Consider the following 24088-nt stretch of genomic DNA (forward strand, 5'->3'; position numbering starts at 1 on the left):
AGCTCCCTATTTGCCAACATCCCCCTTTGTAGCTACGTTTGACGAGATACATCACTTTTTCAATCAGATTGTCATTTTATATTTGTAATAAAAACCGGACGCAACCCTCTTATTTATAAGGCCTTGGCCCTCTCAGAGCTTTCTACTCGATGACAGCGTCCAAATAACCGCTCCAATCTCCAACAAGTAAATTAGTCTTAACTAGTGTTAATTTAATAGATCCTAATGAATGGCCGGGGCGCCGCCGTCGATCATGCGTGCTTGTACAACTGTAATCTTAATTACCTTTATAATGTTACGTGCTTTTTATTGCGATGGTAATACAGTTAATTTATACATCAGACGAGTTAATTGCAATGTTACGATTTGCCTATAAACGTTAAGGCGTTAAGCGCGTGTATCAATCATAAAAAAACACTGTGTTATTGTTCCAAACTACCTCCGTTCTTCACACGTACGTTTGTAAAACTACCCATCACGTGTGAGGCGGTTAAAGTTTAATAACACTGGCACATCTGGGAAGTGATCTCGGATGTTTTTATAAGGTGTTAAACGTGGGTTGAGCGAGATCTTTTCGAAGCCAATGTTTTGATTTACCCTGCCCTTGGCCTAATTCATAGTGGAACAATCAGTGTCTATATAAGCGTGGCTCTCAGTTTTCTTGTTCAGAGCTAGCCACATTTTCCGCTTTTACTGTTGAATTCCATGCGAGTAACTAGCGTTTAATTGGCTATCGTGCACATAACTCACTGTTACAGATTGTAAAAGTATTTATGATTAAATTTATTTGTAGCTGCGTCAGTCCATACCAAATTCCAGCGAATACCTGAGATGTGAGCTTGATGTCGTAATGCTTAAGAAAGAGTCTTCACTCCCAAAGTGTTGTGTAAACTTACCTTGTTTGAAGACTTCAAAAGTATCGGGCAACATAGTATATGTGATGAAAGTTTATATGGCTTTGAGGCATGACCTCATCTTAGAGTTATCCTCCCTCTGCTTCCGCGGGTATGTCGACGATATAAAAAAACAACTTGACACGTGATGTGATTCATATTCCAATTGATGTATCACATAATTAAGGGAATAACTAAACTCTGCTCTGAATTTAATTATTTACCTTTTTGGGCTATTCCATTATGATGCGTGTGACACATGCGGTTCGATATACAAAAAACAACAATAAATTGAACGGCTCTAACAAACTTTTATAAGGAAATGACTAACTACTAGTGATTAAAATAAACAGCGATGTAAATAACTGTTAGGCGATAAATTAAACATTTATCGAGTCGCACATAATTTCTAGAAGATCGCAAATTAACGCATTATTCATGTCTAGATATTAGCATATGCTCAGTTAAAGTTATCGTCGATTGACTACGGTCAGTTAGTCCAGCCAGTTCCGTGTTTACAGTTTTCGAATAACCCTGATGCCGCCTCCACATGCTTGGTGTTTGCCACAAATACCAAACACTTGCCAAGCACTGACCACAATCACCCAACACAAACACGGCATCCCCAGGTTTGGCGAACATAGCCGGATTGGCAAACATGGCGGACGACGAGCTCGTTGTGGCAGCGATTACTTTCGGGTTTACCTATTTTTATTATAAAGAAAGCAAAATGAAATTAAACGAAAAAGAAAGAAACCAAGACGTTGGTGGATTATCAAAATTCACAGAAATTGTAAAAGGTTTGGATACATCGCAAACACGTTTGTCGAATACCCTTTGATTTGTACACAAAAACCGACACCGACGCGATCACTGGCAAACACGAACAAAAACAGGCAAACACAGGCGAACACTATCCAGGCGTTCGTGTTCGTTGTTTGGTGATCGCTGTTTGCCCTTGTTTGCCAAGCATGTGGAGGTGGCATTATGCGTTGCTTACATTCGACAAAATAAAACGTTATTCATCCACTCTTACTCACGTACATACCTTGACAACACAATAAAAAATCATTTATCTTGGACCAGTACGCCAAACAAACACACACACACACACACACAACACTTTGCCAAAAACAATATTCATTATGAACTCTTCGCGAGATCGCCTCCCTTTCCATTGGTGGCTCGGTTCACCAAGCTCTCAGTGAATCAGTACCGAAGCATTATTTATGTCATTTCGCCCTTCAAAGAAATAGGTCTTGAGGCCAACATCAGGGCGATACCTTACTTTATAGTTTATACAAACCGCTTAGCGTGACTCACGGTTCGCTTAATTCGAACCGAATTCATTTTCATAACACTGTCAGAGTACCGGAAGCCAACTATTAATTATGTAGCCTATTCCATACTTATACAACGTCGGGTCGGACCTTCACTTGTTGGAGTCCTAACCTTAATTATTTTTTATGAAAGCAAAACCATGTCAAGGGTGACTTGTTACTGCCAACTTGTACTTCAAATTAGCAGAACTCCTAAGGAGGCACGCTAGGGTGCCATCCTGGTGCGAAGATGCCGTAGAGAAGGGAGAAGTGTAATACAACATGAGCTCGTAATTGAGTGTTTCTAAACATGAAACCCCTTGTACAAGCAATAACAGTTACGTCAATACCAGGAAAATATAAATTCTCGATAAAGGATACCGCCGTTTGACCCATTACGAAACAGGACCGAGGGAATAGGCATAATTGCCGACATTCGATTCGTTAGTACCGTACCCACGATTGCCAATCCCTATTCCGAATCTGTGGACAACAATGCAGGCGAATTGAATCGCCCAGCTCCTACTCGCATATGGTTTTTCCTTATTAACAAGAGTGAATAGGCACGATCGAAAAATTCCAGAATGGCCCAGAATCAGGGTATGTGCGTGGAGCCTAACCGACTAAATTACAATTGCTTCCTGACATTGTTTATAAACGTTCCACAATGGAGCCCGATTTCACTGGTCTGTTTCTATAATAAAAAGCTAATTGTTTAATGTTGGGATTAGGCCTTTAATAATATTATTAGGTTAATAGGTCAATTAATTACAAAGTGTAGCGTATTGAGAATTAACGAAATACCAACTGAATTATTAATGTACTTTCTCTTTGAGGGTATTTTTATGTAAATGCGTAGTAATTCGGGAAACTTCCAGTCAACTAATCTTTGCAAAGAGGCATCAATAGGCGAGGCAGTAGTTCTTTATTAGCGTCTCGGGGCAAACTTCGGGGGTGGATCTCATTATATCTCCATTAATATCCTTCTAACTTCACTTACTGTTACATCTGTCTGCAAGTCTTGAGAAGCCAACTACTTATTCACGTGGATTTGTAGATTAAATGTGAACTACTAACGTGATAATTGAAATTTGCTTATATTACCTACCCAAACGTTTACAAACACTTAAGCTTCTGTCTTATGTAAAAGTAACATCACGTGAATTTGCCTTTGTGATACAGAAAAACATATCACCTTCACTATTTTGCACTTTTATCACAGTTTTATGTATATTAGTACCTACCCATTTTTGAAGCGTCTGCAAATTTACCACGGCACTATGGTCATTTTCGTGTACAGATGTCCTTTTATTTTATTTTTTTCACTTTTAGAAAAAATATGGCTTTTCCTACTCAGAATCAAGAGCACAATCGATTCCGATAATTTTTAAAAAAATCCCAAAAAATAACAGTTTTGTTACGTTTTTTTCATACACTTAGTATGGGCGTAACACACACAACTGACTCATAAAATTTTGTAAGTATGAAAAAATGGGGACATTTTTTTAAACTATCGGAATCGATTGTGCTCTCGATTGTGAGTAGGAAAAGCCATATTTTTTCTAAAAGTGAAAAAAATAAAATAAAAGGACATCTGTACACGAAAATGACCCTATCGATTTATTACTAGTTTATCAAAGTACTTTACTAGATCGTGCGATCTAGAAAAGTTTAAATTGAAATTTTACCTATACTCCTTACTCCTAAGGAGTTTGAAAGGTGTTTGAAGTTGATAAAACTCAATTAAACTGTTGCTCAACTGACTACACGTTCAGAATGAAAACCCTCAACCACTCATAACAAGAAAACCAAATATAGTCTTACCTTTGCCACATAAATTTATATTAAAATTACCTTCATAAATTAATATATAACTATATCGACTGGAATAAGTAAGCCTCGATCGTAAAGTAAACAAACCTCGATTTTTACCCGACTGCCCGAAGGAGGGTTGTGTTTTTCGAGCGTACCTATGTATTTATTATATTTATAGTTTACCACAACCACAACTTTTCGGGATGATAGATAATTTAAATAAATTTTTGTTAAAAAAATCATTCTTAATACAAGTTTTTTGCTAACTGTACTTTTTGTTGGCTGTAAGTACTTGCATTTTCATGCAAACTACATTTCCTTACCAAATTTCAAGTCAATGCCATTAACCGTTGAAGGTTCCTTCCTACGGAAGACCATCTTGGCCGGGCCACCAGATTAATTTATTGGCACCCTATGGCTAAAGCGCTAGTGTTGGTGGCGCGTTGGTGCTGCGCAAACTACCAACTGACTACCCTGGAATCGACCTGCACGCCAATTCACTGAACTTATATAACTTCACGTCAATCCGACCAATGGAAGTGAATCAACATATACTTGCAATATTTGACCCAAAAAAGAGCTAACTAAATAAAAGCTTGCAAAAAAGTACGCTGCGCAAATGCGCATTGTGTGACACACACGTCTTGGACGCAATCGCCTGAATCACCCCTATCGGTCTGCTCCAGCCGACCTTCACCACTTATTTTAACATCCTTGACACCTACTCATCCGTGGCAAATTAAGGTCAGCGCTGCTTTAAGATCCTGGGTCAGACAATACTTAACTCCGCCCACATGCGCTCTGAAACTTTACACTGTTTGCACTTATGTATGTTCAATAATGTGATGTCCACCTACGTGTAAATTGATTAAGAAACTTTATAGTAGAGAATGCGATTAACAGCGACCTGCGCCCTTCTGTTCAAATAATATGGCGAGATAAAATATAAATCGCGAGTGGGTTTGCTAAAAAAATCCTGGCTTAAAAATATGAAAATTAAAAAATTATGTCATTAGGCCATCCGATACATTACGTACCTATACATTGGAGTGTCCTGTGATGTTTTTGATGTTGATGCCACCTCTACCTACCTGTGTAAATATTTCATAAGAAAATTAATGTTTCTAATACAGACACGGACCTACTAAACAACTAGCCATAACTAACTAATTGTACTGGTATAAAGGGGACCTATTGAGCGACAAACATCCGCCAATCAAAGAGATCGCGCCCATTCACAAGTCCTGCGTACAAAGAAACTCCAAATCGGACGGTGATTATTTCCTTCTAATATCATTGGTGTTGTTTACAGGTGGTGCCCCGACTGCTAGGCTCGTTGGTCGGCGGTGCGATGAGCCCAACACAGCATCTGGAGCAACAGCAGGCGCTAGTCAAGCAGTTTGCGGAGATACTTGAGTTCGTGCTCAAATTCGACGAATACAAGGTAAGATATTTCACTATTTTGCCTAGGCATTTAATGTCTCAGTCTCTTTCTTCCGCCATTTTACACCAGAGAAAGAAAGGACGAATGTTATTGAAAACGTACGCGAGTTAGACAATAAAACTACTACCACTATACTCATTGTCTTATTTATTATAGGTAAACATATCACAATCGCCTTCATCGTTCTTTCTGAAAGTTGATGATAGAAAGAGATAAGTAGTTCTAATTGAATAACGCTATGTTTAGTGACATAATTGTAAGCATTTTTTGCGAGAGATGACGACTACGTCAAATAATAGCAATAATAATGGATAAGGTGTGATCATCATTGCGAGTAAACAATAACGAAACGTGAATTAGAATCGATTATCGTCGAGGATAGTGCAAAATCCGCTTAACTACCATACGTAAAATACCGCATATCTGCACTAGTTTTTATTTATTTAATATTTAGTCTATTTCAAAGAATTTAGGGTACAAATTGGAAATGTTTAAATTTGTCAGATACGCGGAATTATCCAATGATAGGTACCTATGCTATGCGGATTAGCACAAACCCCAACATTGATAATTTATGTTTTGTATATACGTACATATAGAAATTGTGCTTCTATTTAACCTGATTTCTATTCAATTCCTACCTTATCTCATCTGTTACGATCTACTTCACGCCTCGAAAAACAAATCGTTGTTGAGAAAATTCTCAACGAATTGGTACAATAAAAGTAAAAACAGTGAGTAATTGTGTAAATGTAAGTTGACAGGTTTTCTCCATCGCTAAGTGTTTTCCTTCGTTACGGCGACTTAATTATTTTGGACTCGACTAAAATGCACCATCAGCCCTAGTTAATGTTCGTACATAGCTGAAGCGTTAGGCAAAAGCGCATAAACTTCTAGATTAACGTCATTGCATCAAGCTTCAATAAATTATTTAAATTAGTTCATTATGTTTGGCCGAAGGGGCCACTGCTGGCAGTGACATGGCCAAATATCTGAAAAAAAAACAAGTGGAACCAGAATGCAAAGACAACCTAGAATATAGCCCTCTGCCAACTGTGTACAAACCTTGCATGTCTTGCTAAACATACGGAGGGGGTAGGTAAAGAAGAAAAGAACAATATGAATTGACATTAAGGTTCTGATTTTAAATCTCGTCATTTTCCTTAAAAAAAACGCAGGCATACGTTCCATACTCATAGTTTTAGAAGACTTCATCATGCTGACCTGTTTCGAATGAGTTCACTTCATGTTGAAGTAACTAATGTATCTAACGTGCAATTCAAACACGCTTCAACGCGTCCATTAAATTCACTACATGACTATGACTATCCTATTCACGGATTCAACACTGTCCGCTTCGTACAGCCCAGAATACACATGCCTGTCTGTCTGTAGCCCGTAAGATGCCGTAAGCTTATCTCATATGTACATACATACAAATTGACGTACGTGCGCTAACTAAAACGTGCAAGCTATCAATATATGACAAGTATCTATGTGTCGTATGTGACAAGCATTTTAGTATTTTCTTTAGCCTGCGTTTTTTTTGCCAGCTTGACTTTGGACAGAATTTTTTGAAGAAATCAAAATGAGAAAACTTAGGCATGAAGTAGGTAAATAGATCGTAACAGATAAGGCAGGAATTGAATAGCAATCAGGTTAAATAGAAGCAGAATTTCTGTATGTACCTATGAAGAAAATTTAAGACCATCATAACCAACACTTATTGCAAATAAATGAATTTAAAAAATTAAAACTTTCTTTTTTAAGACTTAAAAAATTAACTGCTAGTTACGCGGTATTGCTGTTTTACCGACGTTAATGTTCATAATGAAAATAAATGTCATTCTAACTAGTAAAGTATTAGCTACTCAAGATAGGCACTTTCTGAAGTAACTCTATTGTGAAACAATAACCCCGTAACCTGCCCTGAACTTTATTAAGGATTATAGGAACCGGGTCGCGATAATTAAAAACTATTTCATTAAATTCAATATATTCTGGACTGGCAAGGACAAAAATCGCACTCAATAACGTTGACGATGCTTTTTCTACTTCTACTACTTATGATATTCGTGGGCCGAAAGTGCATTGAGACCAGCCCGAGGATTAAAACAAAGCTCCGGAGTCTTAGCCGGGGACGGGATGGACTGACCCGGATTTCCATTGTCTTCGCACTTGGCTGGAGCTGGGAATGTTGGAGCTATTGCGTATCTTCTTTTTAATTTGTGTGGAGATGGCATGTAGAATTCTGAAAGTAAAGTAAGATTTTTGTAGTTCACCGTGCGTGGATCCGTGTAAACTTAAATGTCTTCATGTCTGGACATCAGGTTCCACCGACTAGTAAAGTCGTTGGCTAAAATTCTATCTGCACTCTTGTTTTTCTATTGCATATAATGTCGTAGAATATAAACTTTGCATTCTCTCTAGCTAGTCAATCATAGAAGCTGCTTAGAAAACAGACGTAAAAAAAGATCAAACAAAAACAAACTGTTTATTTTCAATTTGCTATACTCTGCACATAAAAGAGGCGACAGTTAAGAAACAAAAGGTAAGAGGTTTCGTTTATTTATTACGCTCATTTTTGAAACGTAAACAGAATATCTTGCAACAACATGCCACCTGAAAATTTAAGGAAGTAGATTCTACTTAGAATAATGTCAAGTGTTTGTACTGAAGATGTATTATTTATTGTTATCTAGTAATTGTTCTCGACAAACAACTGTATTATGTTATTTTATTACCTTTATCCTTGTGTGCCAAGTTATATTTCTCATTTACGTATTTTTGCTTGACTATAAATTATATAGTAGGTGATTAGGTTATAATACAGGGTTAAGGTATACCGTAGGCGACAGGCTAGCAACCTGTCACTATTGTACCGTTTTTGTCAAACTTTAAACCTAAAATTGCTAAAAGTGGCTTCGAAGCGGTAACGTTTCGTGTGCTCTGCCTTACCCCATCTGGGAATACAGGCGTGATATATATGTTTATTCGTTTGTTTGTTATAAATAATAATAAATTAAAATTTTGTCTTAAATGTTTTGTAACACCTACTTGTTCCCGCAACCCTATGTTCTTCACGATTATCTACATGGCATTAGCAATCTAATCCCTCTTCCGTCTATTTCTTATTTCCCGTGTGAGATAAGATCTTATTAGCACCTCTAACTATTGCCAGCGACTTATTCGTATACATACCTACATACGCAAATATTTTTTGCCATTTATTTATGCGCAATAATTAAAAAAATATTGCTTTACCCTTAATATCTACCCTTAGCATTGGTCATACCCAAAGTAAGACACGAATAAAATTACCACTTATATGTAATTGTAAACTATACTAAACTGACAACGAGTGAATTGTCTATGTTCGCCTCCGACACAGTCTCTTTGATAAATAAATTTAGTCATGTCCAAAGATGTCAAATTAATCAATAACATTTACTACACGGCTCGCCATTTCATCGTATGTCAAAGTATTTATTGTTTACAATTCATAAATTTCAATCAACACTATTTCACATACATAACAGCATCTCAATACAAAATAAATAAAATATACAGACAATTCGCAAATGAACGACAACAGAAACTACGAAAGGCCGTTATTATACCGAGTGTTTAGTGTCCGTAAATAGATCACATGCGAGTGATTGATGTTATGTAAATATAACAAAGGACTGACGATATATTAGATCATTGGAGCATTTGTCAGTGATAGTAATATTAGTAATTCAATCAGTTGCGGAGCTCTGTTGACCCCAACCTTGGAGGGTTGTTGCTCCCTGATTCATACTGTTTAAATATCGTTTGAAACTAAATTAACGATAAAATGGTAGATTGACGTTAATTTAGGATTTTAGGGTGAAGCCAGACGAGCGTAGTTTTTTTGATTGCATCGCGTAATTTCTGCTGCATTCGATTTTACACAAAAGTCTAATTTGTGCCACACGGCGACTCAAAATGAGTTGTACACAAGTAAGTATAAATTTTGTATGAAGTCAAAATTACTTGACCGAAAATACGCGACTAACGGCTCAAAAAATTACGCTCGTGTAGCTTCATCCTTAAGCAACGAATTAGCCAAAGTCTGGGATTTGTAATTAAAAACAAATGTTATTATCTCTTTGTTTTTCAAGAGTATTGAGAATAAAGTAAATCGAACAATCACTAGTGCACTCCCTACTTGTTAGTATTTTCTTTTCGCTCAAAAGCAGTGTTATAAACACTGGTTTATAAATATCTCTCCAATTCAATTAACTCTTGTGTGCATAGGGAGGGACAAAGAACGTCGATGTCATTTTATTATAGAGATGCTTTTGGAATGGAAACAAATAATAGTTGTCTCATAGGCTATTGTTTTTTTTATAGAAATCGGAATAAATGGCTCTTCGTGCGGAAATAAATTGAACGAATTACTCACGTATTTTATATTATATGCTCGCCATGTTTCGGTTTGATTCGTGGTCCTTTGTCAATGTGTCTTTAAGCCTGAGGCTTTGATTAGGCGCTATTGCAGGCATCGGTGTTAAAAAGGTTAAAACATCTACCATTGCTGGCACGAGATCCTTCTTGTCTTTTTATTTTTAACCCCCGACGCATGTTATAAGTTCGACGCCAATGTCTGTCCGTCTGTTGTTACGTACTCATAGCTTTCAAATGGATGAACCGACTTTGATGCAGTTTTTTTTTTAAGTGAAAATCTTTCTTTCGGCTCGCACCTCTGAGTTTTTCGCAATTCATGTGCGGAATTATATTTGAAATTTACCACGAGCTTTACGGTGAAAGAAAACATCGTGAGGAAACCTGCACAAACCTGCGAAGCAATTCAATGGTGTGTGTGAAGTTCCCAATCCGCACTGGGCTCGCGTGGGAACTACGCCCAAGCCCTCTCATTCTGAGAGGAGGCCTTTGCCCAGCATTGGGACGTTGATGATGATGAAACTTTCTTGCGGTAGTTCTTTTTGTAAAAATCTCTTCAGCTGTTTTTGAGATATTAAACTTTGAAATGACAACGTCGAAGATTTTCAACTTTTCTAAATTGGTTGGGTTATTTATTTACAGTATTTACCCAAAATTATTATTTTACCAACATAAGTGTAGGTACAGATTTTCTGAATGTTTTGCCATCGTATTTTGTCGGAAAGCAGATTTTGTTATAAATATAAATATCACGGGACAATTCACACCAATTGACCTAGTCCCAAAGTAAGCTTAGCAAAGCTTGTGTTATGGGTACTAAGCAACGGATAAATATAATTATACAAATAGACACATACTTAAATGCATATTAAACACCCAAGACCCGAGAACAAACATTCGTATTTTTCATGCAAATATCTGCCCTGACACGGGAATCGAACCCGGGACCTCAAGCTTCGTAGTCAGGTTCTCTAACCACTAGGCCATCTGGTCGTCTGTTATAGCTTCAGTAAACTTCAGTAAGCTAGTTGAGAAAGCAAGATAAATAAATAGGAAACTTTCCGACAAAAAACGATGGTAAAACATTATTCACCTGATCTGTACATATTATTTTCTATACTGAAACTAGAAGTCGGTGTAACGGTGGTCATCATCATCATCAACATCAGCCGGAAGACGTCCACTGCTGAACAAAGGCCTCCCCCTTAGAACGCCACAATGAAGGACAACTCGCCACTTGCATCCACCGGTTTCCCGCAACTCTCACTATGTCGTCAGTCCACCTGGTGGGAGGCCTGCCAACGCTTCGTCTTCCGGTTCGTGGTCGCCATTCGAGGACTTTTCTTCCCTAACGGTTATCTGTTCTTCGAGCGATGTGGCCCGCCCATTGCCACTTCAACTTGCATATTTTTCCAGCTATGTCGGTGACTTTAGTTCTTCGACGAATTTCCGTATTCCAGATTCTATCGCGCAAAGAAACTCCTAGCATAGCTCTCTCCATAGCTCGTTGCGTGACTCTGAGCCTCTCTAAAAGGCCAACAGTCAACGTTGGTGTACCTACCTAATTCGCGTTGCGATCGCGAGTCACCTAGCTATTACTCATCAAACCTCTAAGACAGTCTTAACTATCATCAGGTAATTCAGCACAACAGAAAGTCGACCTTGGGGCGACCTTGCATGACTGTGTCACGCTTTTCATCCATTATCCCTTGGATTTACGATATTCGTTAAGGTTATTTTTTGGTGATTTTCTTTTGGCGGAAACTCTACGTGCTTACGTTCACTTTGACTCACTCAACAACGCATATTTAACATTTTCAGGGTCTTGAGTGTTAACTTCCAAGTTTTCATGACTGGTCCTAAGTTATTACGAATTCTAATTAAGATTGAAAGGAGCTAATTAGGTATTATTGGGGCTGAAATAGATATATGTATGTAATATACCAGATGGCCTAGTGGTTAGAGAACCTGACTACGAAGCTTGAGGTCCCGGGTTCGATTCCCGTGTCGGGGCAGATATTTGTATGAAAAATACGAATGTTTGTTCTCGGGTCTTGCGTGTTTAATATGTATTTAAGTATGTATCTATCTATATAATTATATTTATCCGTTGCTTAGTACCCATAACACAAGCTTTGCTAAGCTTACTTTGGGACTAGGTTAATTGGTGTGAATTGTCCCGTGATATTTATATTTATATTTATTTATATCAGAAATAAACTAACAACAAAAACATATATTTATACATATATTTTGCACATCATCGCCTCTGTTCTCATTCTACGGAAAGTTAGAGTGATGTGTCATCTCGTATTCGACCGCTTACTTTCTCAACATTGTATCTGGCTACATTAAATTGCTTCAGAATCATCTTTATGTTAAGTACGATGAGTGTCAATTTGTTGTATACAATTCGGGTAGATAAGAGGTTGAGAAAGTAAGCGGTCGATATTATCGTATCTGGATAGTGTGTGATAGTTTCAGATAATTAAGTTTTATACGCAGATAGAATATTATTGCAACTGCGCGTGTGTGACACGCTTTACACAATAGAAATTCACTTTCAATATTTCCCTTGTTTGCATGAATAAAAGTCTTAACAAACTGCTCCATACATGATTATATCGATCAATCAAACCACCAACATGACGCCCGCCCACTCCACAGTAAAGGTCTTATCGTACAATTTCACATTTATTACAAGTAGGTACCTACCGACTATATTATCCGTTATTTTCCTACTAGACTGTTTGAAGAGGAACACATGCTCTATAAACCCCGTAAACTCAACGAGCATCGGAAAACGATATACCACTTTGCGATGTAAGTGAGGACAGTCAGAACCAGATTTTCTTAGCTACAGTATGGTGTATTCATTTTCAAGGTAAACTTTTTACGAACCATATATATAATTAGTTTACTTCTAGTGTCTACTTGTCTGACAAAACCATGATCTTTGGGTTAAGGGCTTGCCACTTAATCAGTTATCGCAGCTTGATCAATTAAGGAACTATTTTAACAAACCATTTCGAACTGACCCGTGAATCATCGTCAACCAAATAAGCTTACGGTTCTCATTCTCTAATGTTGAGGTTAAACTAAAACTTTCATTCTAAGTACTAACCAACTATTCTATTCCAGATGAAAACGCCTGCGATCCAAAATGACTTCAGTTACTACCGGCGCAGCGTGTCTCGCGGGGGTCTCATCAACCCCGACATTCCCGCAGACGAGGCTCACATCGGGGCTGAAGTCGCCAACAGAATGTCGTTGTTCTACGCCCAAGCGACCCCCATGCTCAAAGTACTATCTGAAGCCACCAGCCAGTTCGTCAACGACAATCAACAAGACTTGGAGAACACTACGGAAACGTTAAGCACGATGGCCAAAGTGTGCTTGAGGATGTTGGAAAATCCGTAAGTGTCTTAATTCTTATTAACTGTGAGAGCAGTCAGAGTGGTATGGCTGTGAGAAGCCTCGATAATATCTAAAAACCATTACTTGATTAACCATTAGGCATTCTATTCGATTCATTTCAAACTTGGAAACGCCAGGTCAGAACTACCGTAACCGACAAGCTTTGTATGAAAAAATGCATGAGTGTAAGTGAAGCGAAAGAGGTGTGTAAGTATCGTAGTGTTGGGCATTCTGTATTCTCTACCTAATGGGATACAGGCGTCGTATACTCGTATGTATGTAATTTCAAATTGTTTTAGGTCTCGGTCAGGTTAGGACGCGGATGTTGAGGTCACTGGCCAGTTACACATTTACATCCAATTGACGCCCACTCGGGCTATTGATACGGCTCCGTACCTTGTTCATTTACCGGCCTCCAACCTCTGCACAAACCAGCTCCTAAAACAATGGCACATAAATCTCAAGTTTCTCCGCCAAACCAGATTTCCTAACTGCATACAAAGCCATCTAAGCCTATACAAGCAAGCTCGACTGTAAGCACTTATTGCGAGCGACAAGGGCGTATTTATTACATCGGGGGGATCGTATTTCGCGCCGCGCTCGCTCGCGATATCGATACGCTGCCCAGCGAACCGCTATCTTTAACACAAATAAATTATAATAATTCAACTGTCACTTCGTTAGTCGGCCGATGTAGGCCGGTTCTGCCGAAAACCGCCCTGCAAGTGCATTTTAAAGGTCACGCTGTGCGACAGTACGAGCCGAAAACTGATGAAAAAGGAACTTAGAGATTTCAAACAAAATTGTGATAGGTTAGGATTGCCCTAATTTAATTTCTTCTATTTGTCGTTGCACTCTACCGACGACTTCGTCCATCCAATGAGGGAAGCCCATCCATCCTGAACTAATGACCGACTATTGATCATCGACTGATGTCAATTTGAATAATGAAATATCGCGTTTTAACTCGATGTTTTACATCCCCTCTTCATCTAAGGAATGAATGTACTCGGAAGCAATCAAGTTTATTATTTGATCCTCTATCATACATAAAACTTATTTACTTGGTACGAAATTGTCTTGATAAACCTAAGCAATAACTTAGATTACTTGGACACTGAAGGTTCCCTAAATATTTATCTGTTAGTACTCAGTCTAGATATCTTATCGACCTTTAGAACTATTACCAAAACGAGTGACGTATAGTATCAGTATCTGTGATCAAGGATCGCCTAAATCTATACCGATTTATCGGGTCTGATTTGGTTGCAATGCCTTATTTTTGAAGGTGACTCATTACTTATTCGCACGATCGTACCGCGAACATGTCTTTAGATTTCCTTCGAAACTTATAAATATCCTGAAAAAATCCCCGAATTGGCGTGTATATTTGAACTGCCGAAAAGTGACTCAGCCATTTAAATGTTATCATGATTAAATCCACGATTTTATTTTTACATAGAGAGTGACATCAGTTCCTGGGAAGTACGTTTTGAATAGCCAGGCGTCCTGTTGCCCATTATACATGACTTAATCATTTGTTTAGTCTCGGCGCAATTGTACTCTTATGTACCTCTTTGAATAAAAAACTGGCAGATATAATGTAAACTATACATTGCCCTCGTAACTCTGATCCTTCTGAAACTGGCCAAAACAGATGCTCATATTCAAATTATTCAATTGTCAAAGTATCTTTAGGAGGTACCTCGCATACCATCCCACTTTGGCGTCCTGTCCGTATAGCCAACACCCTACCGGCTTATCATTATCAAATATCAAATGAACGGTCGTATTTTCGCAGTTTCTGTCACGTCCGTCGCACAACGCGTGATTGCCTGCTTCCTTGCGCGGCGAGCTGTATCAACGACTATTGAAAGTGACAATGCGATCGTACGTTGTGAATAACAATGCCTCATCAGACGTAGGTTTCGGTGGTCTGCTAATACTTTAAAGCGAAGCGCAGGTTTACTAATTTTCTGATAAAGAAGCTACTTACTTGTTGAAAACCAAGTACCTATAGTTAGGTAGACATAATATCAACTTACATGGATAATATGTTCGCTTGCTCATTGAAGGAAATAAATATCTAAAACGATTCATCTCAAAATTTTCTTCTCTATTATAGAAGAAAATTCAGCACTGTATTTTGGTTTACATTGGTATTAAGAAAAACATAATGCTCCGTGCAAAACGTTATCGTTCCTTACCTTGTTAACAAGAATTGTGTATTAAAAAGTAACCATCTACAACATTGATAGTTAAAATCCAATTTTATGTGCGATTCGTGTTACAAACTCAAATTTAATAAAGACACGAATTGACCCGGTTATTAAGAAAACCTTATTTGTGTCACGGCTTTACGACCTATTATTAAACTGCGCGTTTCTAATTCAATTTAGGGACCGGCCAATAGTAGCAACACTGTCCATTGTCAGATCTATTCCAGCACGTATCATTATTGTTGATCTCATTACGAGTTTCCTCTAGGTAAATACCACCACCTACCACCTTTGGTATATAAATGCTAGTTGCGTTACAAATTTAATGTAGCTTATCTATTTAGTTTTCCGCTTGCTTCACGTATGGGATGCGATGACCCGAATCCAGAAAAGTACATAGTTTTATTGTGCTGTAAACTTCTGCGTGGCGTAAACGGTAAACATAGCTTGACCTGAAAGCAATTTATTACACTAGTATTGACGCAATTTTGAGGCAAGATGCAACGTTACTCGTTTTGATGTACAGTGAACCAGTCCACAGCTATCGGGTCCACTGGGGCAATACTGGGCTATAAAAATAAAACTATTGGAAGGGATACTCCTCATTTGTTCTGTAATGTCACAAGGGATTCTGTTCCTTTATAACAGCGCGTCCTGACTCCCAAGTTAGGATTTTCAAATTTGCGTATCATTCGTGGCTCGTTGCAATCTACATTTATGCATCTAATAGCTTGTGCCCACGGCTTAATCATCATAGAATTAGTAATTCGCTAAAGTTTCTATCAATAGTATTTTATGCAACTGTATCGTAATAGGGGTCCTTAAGACACGAGTGTGGGTTTATGAAACGAGGCGTAGCCGAGTTTCATAATAGGGTCACATGAGTGTTTTAAGCCCTAATTACGTACAGTTGCATACAATATTTTATCTATATCCATATATTAAATCCTCTATCATGTGTTCAAGAACCATTGAGAATGACCTGCATTAACACTAACGAGAACTAGGTAGGTATGTCTGCCCCACGAGCTGCGCGCGCGACGTGCTGCTGCTCGTCGTAATGACCATTACGATACAGCCGTGTTCATAATAGAATCCAATGTCGTAATGCTGGTCATTACCTATGGTTTTTGAACGCATAATTGAGGATTTACTATATGGGTGTAGATAAAAAATATTATATTATTAATCCAAGTTTCATTCAAATCCTTCCAGTTGCTTTAGAGTGAAGTAGTAACTAAACTAAACTTTCACATTTATATTTACTAATATTATAGTGTCAGTCAGTACAGTTCGGTAGGATAAAAATATAATAAAACTTGTGACAACAGTGACAACTCTAAGTGCCTGTGTAAGACCGCCATCTGAATCTGAGTGTGTGACTGAATACGATCCTTTGTTTCTATTATAATTTCCCGCTGCAATGACGACAGCAAATATTATACCTACAAACATCGAAAACAAACCGTCGCGTCTACTATTCCGCCCATCAATCCATCAACACACATACGAGTACTAATACTCCTTTATTGGTAATATTATTATTCTACAAGCATATTCACATAAACTTAAAAATAATATTTTCTCAATTTCAGGAAGTTAGTAGCGCAGTTCAGCCGCGAGGAAACCTCGCTGCTCGTGCTACGCGTGATGGTAGGTTTGATCATTCTGTACGACTGGGTCCATCCATCAGGCGCGTTCTGTCGCTCTTCGTCCGTGGACGTGAAGGGCTGCGTCAAGTTCCTACAGCAGCAGACGCCGGCGAAAGCGGAACCCCTCCTCAACGCCCTCCGATATACCACCAAACACCTCAACAACCCGACGACTCCCAAAAACATCAGGACCCTGCTAGCGGCGTGAGGTCAGCATTCCAGCCTTGCATGTTGCTGTGGGGAATGAATTGACAATAAAACTAGGGGATTTCTCAACGGCGCGCATTTAGGTTGCTGTAGTCTAGTTGATTGACAGTCGGGCGACGAGCCGACCAAAAATACTTAGGACATTGCAACGCCTCTTATTTAGGATTGAGGCTCAAATTTAAGTTACAACTGCAGTGGTTTTGGTGTGGTTCTCCGTGCACTTAAATAATGCATACAATTGAAGTTTTTATCTAGTAAGAGGATGCGAATCGAAACATCCATGACCACTATAGCTAACCACGTTAGATTAAACAATTAGGTTTTGTGTATTGACACCAATTTTATAACAAACGATCCGATAATCCGGTGATCATATGTAACTGTAATCATTTCGATTCACTTCTAAGGCTATGCACACACGACTAAATCAAACCACTACGAACTAAATCCCGAATCAAAAGTTGTCTGAAACTCGAAATGAAGTCTCAGACCATTCTATCATACTGTGACTACAAAATAGTTAAAGGTATGAATTAGATAGCTATGTCGTCGAATACACTCTGAGGGATATTTTTGAAACATGTACATAAACTTGATAATATTAGGCAGTCAGTTTCATAGGTTAGCACGATGCTTTAAAAGCAAATACGCCTATGGAATGAATTCTCGAGAAATCTTACCCCTTTTTCCCCAGTACATGCAAGGTTACATACGTTGTACCGTCACAAATAATTAAAGCAGTCAGAGGCAATCTTGTAAATCAGCTTTTAACAACCTTAACTTAGAAACTAATTGAATATGTAGATAATTAAGAATGAAGTATTATTTATATTTACGTTGTATTCTACTTATCTAAACTAACCCTGTACGATGCCTTGGAATTACTTTTGTAAGAATTCGTTACCACATTTAAGTGTGCAATATTTATTACTATTGTAAGCCCCTAATGAGTCATAATTTGTTGTTGATGCAAAGAAAACTATTGAAGCCAACTTACTTATCAACTTCTGTTATTGTATCATGAAATCTTTTATTATCAATAATTTGTTATCAATCGCTTTTAAACAAGTATAATCATTAATTAATATTCGACTTTTCGGTTTTCTTAAAGACTGAAGTATTCACTCTCACAAGTTGACAATTTCCGTCGCATAATATTCATGGCATTTTATAGATTTACTAACGTAATTTATTTTTAAGTGCTACCTTTAGTATTTATATAAATGAACGTAAAACTAATATTATGGAATTATTATGAATATCTCCTAACCCCGAGCCCTATATTCGAACAAATTAAATTAATTATTGTATTGGTCAGGAAATGCCTTTCTTAAATTAATATAGATGTTAAGTACATCGTGTTAACAATGTTAAATTTATGCATATACCACTGCCTTGACGTTATCTATCATAGTAAATTTAAATGGAATTTTTATAATGTGTTTCACCATTGATAATTATGTAAAAAAAACGTAACATAAGTAACATATGCCTAGTTGTTTACAACTCATTATAATTATTAAGAATATTTACTCTATGTTTTCCTTTCATACTATTGTCGTAAGTTAAACGTTTATACATATTTTAAAATATAAAAGCCGCTGTTAAATGCTCAAAACCACATTTCGTGAGTTGTGAATTTCTGTCCTGTATTAAACATATTGTTTACCTTTCTTCTTAAGATCTCATTGAAAATTTAAACCATAATTTACGGTAAATTTATCGAATGTAAGTGTAGTGGTGACACTTGGCACGAATTCTTATTGTATATTTTATGTGGGTAGGATCCTTCGGCTTGGTTCTTGACCGCACGATATCAATGCCTCAGCAGCTGAGGCGTCGGTGCCCAGCGAAGGATTACTATCGTAATTATATTGAACATAGATTAATAGTTATCGAAACCTTCTTCGCACAGTGAGCACAATCTTTATTACTCATTAATGAATAATGACTAACATTGTTGGGATGTGTAAAACTTTAATAATACTGTGACTGTTGCTTGCAAAGTCGAATGTAAGTGATACTTTAATTGCATTTACTGTTAGGAATTGATCGAGATGAATTATAAAGTGTTGTGGAAAGGTAGATTTTATTGTAATTCTGCTAGTGCACGATGCCCGCGTCGCTCCAGACTGACTAGGCTTCGGCGCGTCAGTCCTTTTCCGGGGCGCGACTTGCATCAAAAATAGAGCTAATAAAGTTTACTTTTGCAGCGTGGTAATGCGGGATGCTGGAATGTAGAACCGTTAGATATAAAAATAAGGTACGAATTCCAAAATTTACACTGCCCAGAGTAATAATTTTATAGACTATTTTTATAATCGAATAAGTTTTCGAAAAGAATATTCCATTTTAAGTAATTCCAATAACGAATACTCCACGTCGAGTCTAAAATTTACTCTAGTGAAGTGAAAACTTTGATTGAAATAAGGTAGTGCATAGAGACATGATTTGATTGAAAGTTAGTCTTGTCCAGAGAGATTTGTATATGTTTAATGGTAAATACATTTTGTCTTTGTTCGCCCAAACGTAAAGCCGCGACTGTAGCAGGGCTTGCTGCATGTATCCGTAATATTGAATGTTAACACTAGACAAATTTATAGCAAATTTTTCGTAGGAAAAGGTAAAGCGACTTGTAGTTATCTTGATTGTTGTTCATTGTTTGAATTCGAGTCACATTGTTTATTGCGAATTGTATAATACGTAGTACTAATTATTTGTAGTATAATAAACACACCAAAGTTATGATTAATAAACATAAATAGACTCTCACAAAGCCTTGTTTTATTTCGGTCTTACTTAGGTAATGTATGTTATGTGATGTAGGTTAATTTTTATTTAATCCCATTAATACTTTTGAAGGATTCGAAATCCATATCAAATTGTTTTCTAACTCCTAGAAAACGTAATTAATAAGACATTCACTCCATTTTTTGTTTTGTTGCTTGGGTTGTTAATTTTTTGTGCCACAGATTATGACCCGTAGTTAGACAATCCTAGCATACGCATGATCCAAAACGTGATATTTATACATAAACGCTTTTTGGTGTAAATGATATAAGATACAATAGTTTAATATCAACTGCTCGTCACCTTTTACGAACGATTGCTTTTTCCTATGCGGAGACGTTCATTATTGAGGAGTCCTGGTGCTTCAATCACCACCCGTTTTACCATATGCATTACGAGGAGGCTGTGTCAAAGTAATTAAAATTCAACCCGTGAAATACTTGTTATTGAGTAGTAATATTAAAAATATTTATTTATTTAATATTTGAAGAGTTCCCTCGATTTCCTTAAGATCCGATCATCAGATCCTAATTTGCTGCTTATGGGACCTAATTGAAAGCATTACTAGACGCACTAAAAAAAAAATTTTCAAATCGGTTAAAAAACAAATATATATTATTTGAATTCTCAACTGATGGCGAATGTCACTGGGCAGGACAATTTTTATGATCCTAGGGACGTGTGCCTAAATCATATTGGCTATTTAGAAGCATGTAGTAAAATTACAAATAGTCCGCATATACTTCCTGTCACTTGATGAATTATAATAATCAATTGACGTTTCGTTGGTATGCCATACATAAGAATAAAATCTGTTTACCATGTGTTGATAAATATTATGATAATGATAATTTCTCGGAATACGAGTAGCAACAAAGTTACAGCGTAGCTGGCAAGCAGTTGTTGTTAGGCCAGGCAAGCGGGTGGACGCGGCGGCCTTTATCTATAGGTACCATCAGCCAAATGTGTGATCTACCACCCTAGAGTTGATAATCGTTTGCATGTCATAAAACAATAATGGCAAAAGACGTGTCTGTCAACTTGAAAGTTCGACTTTAGCGACATATTAATTTGATAGGAACTTGTTTAAAAATTGGTAGACCACTTATTTGGCTGATCGTACCTACTAATACTCTTTGCGGCGGCCGTATCGTCATGCCGTTCTGAAATGCGCTTCGAGTGTGTCGTTTGGGTGTTTGCGTGTTGTGTTTTGATTTATAAAAAATAATACCCCTGATTATATCAACTTTCCGAATAGAATAGAAGTAAACAAAACTCCGAAAAGTCTAAAAACAAGAGGTAGGAAGGTACTCTTAATTAATATTCGTTGGCCTTTGTTGGCCCAGTGTGAACACAACATTAGCAGTTCGTGACACCAAGGGCATATTTCACTACTTATTAATAAATTTTATGTGAGAGATAAATGTGATGCGATCTCTGTTTATCCGGACAAAGCAAACAAGGATGGCATCACAGATATCTGTAATTACAAAATTTATCAATGAGTGGTAAACAGGCCCTAAAAAGTACATTGCGAATTAAAAAAAAATACAAACTAAAAATGAAAACGCGATGTATTCTTAATTAATATGTACACTAATTGGTGGCGGGGCGTGGCTTGAGGATGAGCTTTCCGGTCTCGTCGCAGGACATGTTGAAATCGTTGAGCACCGCGCGCGTGCGCGCCGTCATTATGCTCGGCGCTATAACCCGCCGGTGAACACCCGTCATGAACAGGAGCACTGCGCAACGGAAATATAAGCTGTTTAATATCCACACTCATATTATAAATGCGAAAGTGTGTGTTTGTATGTTTGTCCTTATTTCAAGTCGAAACGAAGCGACGGTTCGACGCGAGATAGTTTATTGGCCACGCTAAGACAAGCTTCTTTTTATTCCGGAAAAATGCACAGTTCCCGAGGGAAAGCGCGCGATAACCGAATTCCACGCATATATTTATTTCATAGTTTGTATTTGCATCTGAATCAAGAGGCTTAGTGCATAAATAAAAAAAATTGGGTGGGTTCCTGAAGAGTTTCAACCGCGAAACAACCCAACTAACTGTTACACTAACATCTGGTAGCATGGTGAACAGTTGTGTAACTCTGAGGGATGATGAACTCTGGTTGAGTCCGAAACGTGGTATAGTGGTGGTGGTGATAGTCAAGCAATTTATTTTAAGTATGTGCGATTTTACAGTGTGTAGGTGTAGGAGCTGCATGCACACACATTTGTTGAAAAGCATTAGGTTTTGGGTGAGCAAAGTAATCGTTTTAGTTTATTGATATAACTCGCTAACACTTGATTCAATAAAAAAATTCTGTAGTCATCATTTGGTGCCCTTACATAGAAGGCCTGCTGCCACCTGTCACCCCTGACCCCTCAGCTCGTGGACTCCCAGGCTCTAAAAAAATATATGTGGCCATAGCGCCCAAAAAATTTCATGATTCAAATTTTTTTTGGGACCTACTTCAGACGCACAGGATGCTGTATACACTGTTGTGTGCACAGGTGTGCACACAGGGCGCTCAACAGGTTAAAGCTAGCAATGTCAGTACCAACATTTCATCTAAGCAAAATAATAATTAATTACCCAAAAATGTTGATGTGAAAGCAAAGAATGGATGATTCCAGAGGGACTGTGTGAGGGACACCACTGGTGTGAGAGGATCAGTCAGCCAGTGCCACGCAGCAATCGCTGTACACACCGACACCACCGCCAGAAGAACTGAAATTATAAAATAAGTAATGTTATAGATAAGACATGCATTGACAGTGTGTATCATATATATATCAGTGTGTTTTGGCAGAATTGGATTAACCAAAGCCCATAACTGTAATATATAATTTATTACCTATAAATAACTTTGTTCTTGGTTGCTATAAATATTACATTCTAAGTGAAAGAAGTCCAGTTTGTCTAAAACTTGATAAACCTAGAGGCAGCTTCGACGCTTAATTCGGCTCTGGTTTCACCACCCACTAAACTTCTTAAGCAGCACTTACTAATATGAATGTTCATAAATTATCAAATCTTTAGTCATTAAACAGTGATTAAAATATACTTACTTCTCCATCTAGTAGTTGCTGGCTGCAGACATGCTATCACTTCAGTCAGCCGGCGCTCGAAAGCTTTCAAGTCTGTAAATATTATATTGTAAATGTATTTGAGTCATGATGATAAGGAATCGATAAATTCGTAGTCAGCTACCAATACAAGAATCATAGTTCATCTTTACTAATATACATAATTTAACAATTATATAAGCAAACATCCTTTTACAGAAAATAGATAAGTATTGAGACAAAAAGTGTTAAAACCGGGATACAAAACACAATATAAGTAATGGAATGATTCTAATCCGAACTGGTTGCAAAAAATACTTTTGGACTTACCATCGCAGGCTGTTTGTTCTAGAGACATCTTAAGAGTAGTTTATCAGTAGCTTAACTTTTAGTTTCACTACATATTGAGAAGAAAATTCTAAAAAGTTGATAATTTTCGGTCGAGCGAGATTGATTTGGATTTAATTAAATGTCAAAGTTTGACATATTTGACAGATTGTCAATAAATGGGTTGCGTTTACAAAGATAGCTATTATAGCTCTTAGCGTCCAACGCCAATCAATGGCCCGTTAAGGTGGGGCCACATGCAGTCGCTCGACGCTCGTTTCCAACCTCAAAGCTGGTCACGTGACATTTAGCGATAAAGCTGAAAATGTTGAGCTTTATCGCTGGAAAAAAAACCTCTTCAATTTCGACAAAAAAGTGTTATTTTTTTTTCATTCACTCCAATTTATTTTATTTGTAGTTTGGCTAACGAAAGCTGCAGGTACTACGAAACTCGAAGTTCGTGTCGTGCGGTCTCTCTGACACATACTATTTAACACGTGAGCGAGAGTTA

General features: G+C 37.5%; 2 protein-coding genes across 3 annotated transcripts in view; one reads left to right on the forward strand and one right to left on the reverse strand.

The window, feature by feature from the left end:
- Window positions 1-20170, forward strand: part of LOC141430241 (CYFIP-related Rac1 interactor B) — a 31707-nt gene extending 11537 nt beyond the window's left edge. The window contains exons 2-4 of the mRNA XM_074090846.1: window positions 5340-5471; window positions 13041-13315; window positions 17131-20170. Coding sequence (XP_073946947.1) covers window positions 5340-5471; window positions 13041-13315; window positions 17131-17395 — 672 coding nt within the window. The 3' untranslated portion in view covers window positions 17396-20170. The remainder of the gene's footprint in view (window positions 1-5339; window positions 5472-13040; window positions 13316-17130) is intronic.
- Cnep1r2 (CTD nuclear envelope phosphatase 1 regulatory subunit 2) lies at window positions 7570-23764 on the reverse strand. Of its 2 annotated transcripts, XM_074090848.1 has the most exons (5): window positions 23581-23764; window positions 23254-23325; window positions 22778-22912; window positions 21780-21926; window positions 7570-7722 (listed from the first exon to the last, which is right to left on the reverse strand). In XM_074090848.1, exons 1-4 carry the CDS (start codon window positions 23606-23608, stop codon window positions 21781-21783), a joined length of 381 nt encoding a protein of 126 aa, XP_073946949.1. In that variant the 5' UTR covers window positions 23609-23764; the 3' UTR covers window positions 7570-7722; window position 21780. The 2 variants fall into 2 exon arrangements, with proteins under 2 accessions (XP_073946949.1, XP_073946948.1); XM_074090847.1 differs by lacking the exon at window positions 7570-7722 and having other exon boundaries at window positions 21741-21926.
- Window positions 23765-24088: the final 324 nt, after the last annotated feature.

The sequence above is a fragment of the Choristoneura fumiferana genome, chromosome 8 (genome assembly GCF_025370935.1).
Source record: "Choristoneura fumiferana chromosome 8, NRCan_CFum_1, whole genome shotgun sequence".
Taxonomy (NCBI): domain Eukaryota; kingdom Metazoa; phylum Arthropoda; class Insecta; order Lepidoptera; family Tortricidae; genus Choristoneura; species Choristoneura fumiferana.

Coding starts and splice junctions, on each gene's coding strand:
- Cnep1r2 (XM_074090848.1), bottom strand. CDS start 23,608: ATGTCTCTAGAACAAACAGCCTGCGATG. Junction 23,326..23,580: donor AGAACAAACAGCCTGCGATG/GTAAGTCCAAAA, acceptor TAATATTTACAG/ACTTGAAAGCTTTCGAGCGC. Junction 21,927..22,777: donor TTTCACATCAACATTTTTGG/GTAATTAATTAT, acceptor TCCGTTGCGCAG/TGCTCCTGTTCATGACGGGT.